Here is a 7,871-nt window from a genome sequence, read left to right on the forward strand (position 1 = left end):
GTTACCATGCCAAATCGCACGCAAGCTAAACCATCCGCGCCTTCCCCGAGAGAAAATGCGGCATCCGTGCTGCGCAGGGTTTCAACCAATTGTGTATTTAGTTTATTCAATTCTTCTTTTGACTGATCAGTCATAACTTGAATCCAGGTAGGTGGAGCATAACGCACACCTCCCAGACCGGCCCAACCTGGCATTTCCACTAAATGTAAATAATCATTTTCTGAGACTAAACGTAAGAAGGTATCTTTATGTTCCACTGTTGCCAGCAATATTTCCTGTTGAACGAAATTATGATTGTATTATTAACAAGTTTACGTTTACCGTCGTAGGTAATTGCGACAATGCGTCATATCCCTTCTTTCAATGTTAAATGTAAGAAGAAAATTTGCTAAATGAAATTAAAAAAAAATCTCATAAAAAAAATCTCATAAAAAAAAATCAATGAATCATAACGATTATTATTTCACACCCGATATGAATATGGATTAATGTGATTCAAAATGTCCTTATCAAAATATCCTTACTATTTGTTGCTCAAGAAAGGTTATTAAATTATCTATATCTTCGCTTGTAGGTGGTTGATCAGGATTCTCTAATGGACAAATGCGAATCGCGATACCGCACTGTTCTATATCACAAAGTTCTATTTGTATATTGTCAATATCTCTTTGAAGAATTTGTCCCAACCAGGAATTCAACTTATCGTAATAAGGCAGCACGCGATCCGTGACTTGAAGATCCCCATTCGAAGATACGAATTGGAAAACTAATGCGTTGGCTACTACTTCAAATAATTGTAAATTGTTCACGGGGTTTGCTAGATATTCACTTAAAGTGTAGGACTCCGTTTCGCCGCCAGGCGGTTGACTCTGAAAGAAAATAAATGATAAATTTTTGACAATCAACAGGATGCTTTTTTCTTTTGGAATATGCATTCTTTTATAAAAACTCACCACTATTCTAATACAAGAGAACCCTTTAATTTTATTATACAACTCTTCCACAGCCAAGAAACATCTTTTAAATCTATTATGTACACCGTCTCGACCCAAAGCCTGTAAAACAGTCCACAAAGGCAAAGTCGGCAATCGTCTCGACAAGGAATCCGCCATCAATCCTGAAACTAATGACAGAGTAGTATCTCTCGGAGTGGGCCTTCCTCCTTTAATATCTGCTAATCTGTACAAAGTCTGTAAATAAAAATTAAGGAAAATCGGCAATGATTGATTAGTGTGATATATATAATACATAACAGATAATTAAATATCAAGGAATATATATCTAAAGGAATATATAACTAAAGTCATAGCGATTATAAGTATAAGAGAAGTAAATGAGAGATATACAATATCTTAGGAATCTTGGAGTATTCTAACATTCTAGTTTAAATTAATAATTATTATATTTATATATTTAAAAAATTTAATAAATAATTATTATATTTACATTATATAGTTATTCTGTTAAATTAAAGAAAAATGTGGAAGGATACGACCACTGGTAGCGATGGTATACCGAGCCATGTTCCGAGCGGTAATGTAATGCTGTCCGCTATTTTCGATGGCTGTAATATCAAGAGATTTTTAGAAAAATTCTCCAAAAGTGTTTGATGATGTTAAAGATCTTCAAACTTTACTAACGATAAACTATATAAATATTTACCAAATCCTTCGCCGAATTGTTCAGCGCTAGTGCAGCTAACGAATGTCCTCTGAGATGCAGCCAGACGTTATATTTGTCACATATTGCTCGTAATCGCGTGATATTATCGCAATGGCCCGTTAGTACTGAACCGGCTTCGGCTAGGACTAGCAATGGCGTTACATTATTTGATTGAGTGTCTTCTGCTAAGCGTCGTTCCAGCGCTGAGACATCCATAGTATGTCTCGATCCGAACATAGTGTTATGCGGGATTGGTCTTATGCAATGAAGCGGTAAGGAAAGCTGCAAAAGTACAATAAATCTTTAATGTTGTATACGTTCAATCAGTGTTTCTCCAGAGATTCTTTCTTTAAACAACTTTCTTTGTTTACAAACAATTAATATTTACAAATGTTCTTGTGTTATAATGTAATATTCAAGCTTATAAATTGAATTGAATTTTTATATTCAGCTCCAACATTTAAAAAGAAGGATCGAGGAGTGCTACCTGTCTGCACAGATGCTGAACAACACCCATGGGTGCAGCAACGGAGCTGTAAATCAAAGGAGGTTGAGACACGAGGGCGGTGAAGCCCTCCTCCATATAACGTGGGTATTTCCGATGTAAAGCTAGTCGGGTCACCCTGACCAGCCCCTCGAGATGATCTTCGTGAAAGGAGGACGCGCAGTCCACGAAACGAAAGATGTGGCTGAGCCATCTCGTCGTGTCGGCTGCGAGACGACCCGCGAGCTTCTGCGCGTGTGGTTTCGATAGCGCTACCGCGTAAGCCGAAACAGTGTGCGTGATTAAGGCCAATTTCGCTGCTTCGCTTAAAGCTGGCAAAGGGGTGATCTGATTGATAGGCGAATCTGTAGATCCTGTTTCGGCTGGATGCGGAGCATCCTCGTAAACTACCAAATCCTAAACAAAAATTTCTGGTGAGGAGATCTATGTTTTTAGCTTCTTATAATTAATTCTTTTTTTTTATATAACACAAGCTACATATTTAATAAATAATCTAATAACGAATTTGGTCACATTTGCATTACACTAAATTATTGTGAATATTAAAAGCTGTAAATAGGTGTGTAAAAACATATAAATATTTTAAATTAAGTATACAATAATGATATTATCATATTAATTAATAGGATATACATATATTATTTCATAGTCAAAGTTAATTATATGTTTTTGTACTGTATTTAGTTATTTTATATAAAGCAGCCTTTGATGTGTTAATTAATGCTAATCTGATAATGCAAGTGACCTAATTCACCATAATAAAGAGGAAATATTTTTTGTAATTAATTTATATTATTTAATATATCAAATAATTTATCATTTAATATATCATTTAATATATCATTTAATATATCATTTAATATATCATTTAATATATAAGCGTGTCTAAACATGATTTAATGTACATTAGCTTAATATATACGATGGAAACAGTATTTAGTTTATTAAACCGTAACAGAAACATACATTTTTCGATGTTAAAGAACTGATAAAATTTAAATGGGTATCTTATAATTTATACTTGAATTATACACAAGAACATAAATTTTTATTATCTATAATCTCCTAGTAATAATCAACAAATATAGTAATAAATCAAAAATACATATAAAGTACAAAAGAACAAAATCTTTATTTAAGCTTTAAAGAAGAATAATATCGAGAATACAATCTCATAAATAGAAAGTTTATTATTAGTTTTATTTTTTAAAAGAATTTTTCAGAAAAATAAAATTGCGAAAACTGCGAAAAATAAAATTGCAAAACACATATAATATAAACAAATAATTACTATTTAAAAATTAGGAAATCTCCGAATCACCGAGACTCATGTTTCAGTTAAGACTAAAAAAAGTGTCAAATCAAAAATATCAGAGAGAAAATTAACTAAAGAAGAAAATGCATACATTTTTTCAGAATTATATATGCTGCAGTAACACGGATTGTATAATTTCTATTTCCTATTTTTAAATGAATAAGAGCGAATTTATTTCGCATTTGCGATTGTACGAATCGAGATCTTCTATCTTTGATCCTCTCTGTTTCCTAAATTATTCTAGATTCAAAAAGCTTTCAGTTTTACAAAAATCAAATAAACCTTTACTCCTTAAGATACAAAGTTTAGAAATAAATTTCTATCTGTGTGTTACAACTTCGAAAATACGATTTGAAAGATATAAAAATATAAAAAAAGAAAAAAAACAACAATAAATAGAAGAAAGAAACAAAAAAAAATGAAAACCAGTAATAAACATAGTGATGCAAAAACAACTACGATGAGAGGAAGTGGTGACAAATCAGAAATTCGAATTTACGTCGTTTCCCAACGACACACGTGAGCTGTATACAAACAACAAAGAATGATACTAAACACAGCTCCCACGTGACATGTAATTATCGTGGCAGTCGCACTATCAGCAGTGACCAACGAGCGACGCGTAATCAAGTTGGCCGTGCTCCAATCGCATGCGTCGGTTTCCGCTGACCGAATGTAGGCGCGTAAACGCGGCCCACACCACCACACCTGTATCAACGCCAATATCTCGTCTGGTTTCTTCGGCTGCGTCAGGAATCCTGAGGGATTGTTCCACGTGGTGCCGCCGCCGTCGGCCGCCCGTTCCACTGCCCGCTCCAACCGCGCGATCACCTGCGACGCCTGGAACTGCAACGCACCCACCTCGCCTGTCGTCGTGCTCGGCGAACCATCGCCACCGTCGTCGCAGTCACCGGTGCCACCGACCTGTCAAAATCGAAGAAACACCTACTGGGTTAACCTTACGAGCGCCGTTGTCGCACGACACGACGCGCGATCGCGATCACTCACGTCGCCGATCGTCGCGATTCGCTAAACCCGTTAATCGCCACACGAGTACGCACCTCCGATATATTTTGCACTATACTTTCCATCGTCGCGTTATCGTTTGTGTCAGTCTCCTCGGCCATCGTGGCAGTAGTCGTGGCCAGCAGTACCGTCCCGTCGCGTCGCTGATGTTGGCTCGATTTGGGTTCCGGTTAACGATCGATTGACCGCATACTTGAATATGGGAATTTTGTCTCGATACTCTGACTTAGCTGAGATGAGTGTAGAGCATAGCGGAATAAAAGTGTCTGGAATTTTTGCGAATTTTATCAAGAATTACAGATGCGAGAAGAAACAGGGCCCGGTGAGCATATGAGACGGTACTTGCTTTATCGATATGGTCGCCGCAGCGCCATTTGTTCAATTCGCGAATATCATGAGAATACCTTTCTACGTTTGATTGCGCTCCTTTTTTATCGCAAAAAAAATAAAAGTTCGCACATTTGAACGAGCAATATTTTAAACTTCGCTTATTAAACACATTTCAGTTCACTGATATCTTACTAATATCAAATGTAGTTAATAAATTATTATTTATAGCAATCTCTTATTATTCTTTCATATAACTTTTTATCTCTATATTTTAATCGCTTATCTATTAGCGAATATTTGTTCCGCACAGATAATCGCGATAAAGTTTAATCTAAAATTAACGAGAATAACATTGCAAAAACAATAATACTGTATATAGATACATATATATATATAGTATATAGTATATATTATATATATATATATATAAAAAATATATATATATAAAATTGATATATATATATATCAATTATTTCTCTATATTGTACAACATTTTATATTTAATACAGTATTTTTTGGATAAGGTATTGCACAATATAGAAAAATATTAAAAAATTTTTTAATCAATGATTAAAATTTCATTAATGGCAAAATATGCAATAAAAATAAGAACATAATTTTTAATAGAAGTAAAGGAAGAAGGTGTGTTGTGTAAGTGAATATAAATTTTTATTATAACATTATATTTACGTAACAATATGTGTATTCACACATACGATTTATATAATTTGAATTGTAGCACCGACCTTGGTGAGAGCATCTCGCAATTTCTCAGCTTCATCTTTCGCTATATCCGCTTTCACTATTGTAGGTGCGCTTTCAACGAACTTTTTGGCCTATTTATACGAGACAATTTTTATGTAATAATACTATCATTTTTATTATTTTTATTATTTTCAAAGATTAAAAGATTCACCTGAACAAGATTTGTGTCTGGCAACAAGTTCTTCACTTCTTTGATTAGCGCTACCTTCTGTTTCTCATTAAATGCCATTAACTTAACAGTGAACTCCGTTTGTACTTGCTTTTGTTCCATTTCTTCTTCCTCCTAACAAAAAAATTACAATTGTTTGTTTAAATTTTATTTAAAAGATTTGACATATAACAAAAAAGTCCAATTCTATTCTCTATCACTTATCTTTTAATTCTTCAGAGCTGATAATGAATCTACTGAATTTTAAATTTCTTTGTAAACGATGTTAAACAATTTAATTTCCTTTATGTTACATCTATAAATTTTTTATTAAAATATACTCTTTCTCTCTCTCTCTCTCTCTCTCTCTCTCTCTCTCTCTCTCTCTCTCTTAATATTTACTTTTTATAAAAGTTATGTCATTTGATTTTTTTAAATTAATTAGTGCCTTTTAATTAACACAAATTAAATGAATCTTATAGTGTTATGACAAATTCAATTGGAAACATTAGTGTGCATATTAAAGCTATTGTACATTGATTTATTTGAGTATAAAAATGAAATGCAAATATTTCGAACTATGAAATATATATTTTAGTTAATACTACAATAAAATGTATTGAGTATTTCATGATTTAATTGATTTCTTTATTTTGTTTATTTATAAACATATCTTTCCATTATTTTATATATGATGGCTTTAATGTATACCAGTGTATACAGTGTATACTAAGTGCATCCAATCAAATTTGCTATTAGTAACTGTGTTACAGAGTTTAACATCAGCTCAAGAGTTAATTAAATAAAACTTCTCTATTTTTTGTAACTATATTCTGTAGAACAAGACTCATACAAGAATACATATATAAGAGATAGATATTACCTGAGATGCAGCAACAAATCCTCCAACAGGCATAACAGGTGCATCTGGTAGATTCAATCGTTTTTTTAATAACTCGCTAAGCTCTGCTACTTCTATCAGATTGAGAGCGGTGATATCATTAGCTATTTTGTCAATTTTTGGATGTACCGGTTTCTCAACATCAGATGGAGAAAGTGGTGGTGGTGATGCTGCTGCTGTTTCTGTCGCTGCCACTGCGCTCGATTCCGTTTGTCGGACAACACTAAATACAATAAATACAACAAATGAAATATTAGGTGTAGTAAAAAGAAATCCATTATTTTTGCATGAAATTGAATGGAAAAATAATGGATTTCTTTATACTACACTTAATATATAAAAAAAGCTAAAAACATTACTGCAAGCAATTTTAACAGAATTAATGTTTTCAAACTCACTAATCGGAGTTTAATCAAGGTTTGTTTGGTCCTCAATAAAAGGTAAAAATGAGATAAATTTTAGGTTATGTAACCGTCTCATTTACAGTTTTAATCTCACCATTTGTGAAATCGACGAAATTGAGGAAGGCTCTGTCGAGATATCAGGCGAATTGTATTAATCATGTCGAACCGAAACAGTTGCAAATTAGTTGCAAACGTGTTCTCATAAAAATGTAAGGTAGAATCAATTCGATCGCTGCTATCTGGTGCAATAGCTCAAAATAATTCGCCTAGGGACTTGCTGTTGATTCCAAAGAAACTAGAATTTTATGATAATCGTTCGAGATTACTAGATTTCAAACTAGCCATAAAATTACATGTTATTTTATTGATCGGTATAAAAACTTCTTTTTTTGACTTTCAATATTTTCGACCCTTTAATTAATTTAATCAGTTCAGTACATTATTTTATTAAGTAATAAAACTATTGAATTAATTAATAAAATTATTAAATTAATTAGTAGATTTATGTTTGATGTATCGAGAAAAATAATTAAAAACAGCGAGAATTGTAGTGTCTCGTAAGTTTTTTCAAACGCTTTTGTGTAAATAGAACAGATTAAATTGAATCAAAGAATCTTCTGCCATTATGCAATTTTCGCAATAGTTAACGAGATATTAATTACTAAAAATCGCGAAATATTGATGTTTAATAATTTTTTATTCAAATACTATCAGAATACTTTACAGAAAAAAACAGCGAGAGAAAAATTGTTTATTTTCTTCTCATAAAGATCTGATCATTTTTTTTTAGAATTTTTTAATATCGTATTTTCTTA

General features: G+C 32.6%; 2 protein-coding genes across 2 annotated transcripts in view; both read right to left on the minus strand.

The window, feature by feature from the left end:
• LOC108693487 (pyridoxal-dependent decarboxylase domain-containing protein 1) overlaps positions 1-4,999 on the minus strand; it is a 6,259-nt gene extending 1,260 nt beyond the window's left edge. Inside the window, exons 1-8 of the mRNA XM_018202472.1 lie at positions 4,544-4,999; positions 4,191-4,406; positions 2,150-2,563; positions 1,663-1,944; positions 1,493-1,564; positions 954-1,190; positions 525-869; positions 1-275 (exon numbers count right to left, since the gene is read on the minus strand). Coding sequence (XP_018057961.1) covers positions 1-275; positions 525-869; positions 954-1,190; positions 1,493-1,564; positions 1,663-1,944; positions 2,150-2,563; positions 4,191-4,406; positions 4,544-4,609 — 1,907 coding nt within the window. The 5' untranslated portion in view covers positions 4,610-4,999. The remainder of the gene's footprint in view (positions 276-524; positions 870-953; positions 1,191-1,492; positions 1,565-1,662; positions 1,945-2,149; positions 2,564-4,190; positions 4,407-4,543) is intronic.
• Positions 5,000-5,490: 491 nt separating this feature from the next.
• Positions 5,491-7,309, minus strand: LOC108693488 (39S ribosomal protein L12, mitochondrial). Its single transcript, XM_018202473.1, has 4 exons — positions 7,151-7,309; positions 6,635-6,875; positions 5,755-5,886; positions 5,491-5,674 (listed from the first exon to the last, which is right to left on the minus strand). Exons 1-4 carry the CDS (start codon positions 7,213-7,215, stop codon positions 5,558-5,560), a joined length of 555 nt encoding a protein of 184 aa, XP_018057962.1. The 5' UTR covers positions 7,216-7,309; the 3' UTR covers positions 5,491-5,557.
• Positions 7,310-7,871: the final 562 nt, after the last annotated feature.

Source organism: Atta colombica, unplaced genomic scaffold (genome assembly GCF_001594045.1).
Source record: "Atta colombica isolate Treedump-2 unplaced genomic scaffold, Acol1.0 scaffold9, whole genome shotgun sequence".
Classification (NCBI taxonomy): Eukaryota; Metazoa; Arthropoda; class Insecta; order Hymenoptera; family Formicidae; genus Atta; species Atta colombica.

Excerpts from the sequence above, each read along its gene's own strand:
- LOC108693488 (XM_018202473.1), bottom strand. The coding sequence starts at position 7,215 with ATGATTAATACAATTCGCCTGATATCTCGACAGAGCCTTCCTCAATTT. Across the intron at positions 5,887-6,634 it reads GATTTGTTGCTGCATCTCAG|GAGGAAGAAGAAATGGAACA; the intron begins GTAATATCTATC and ends TTTTTTTGTTAG. Across the intron at positions 5,675-5,754 it reads CAGACACAAATCTTGTTCAG|GCCAAAAAGTTCGTTGAAAG; the intron begins GTGAATCTTTTA and ends TCGTATAAATAG.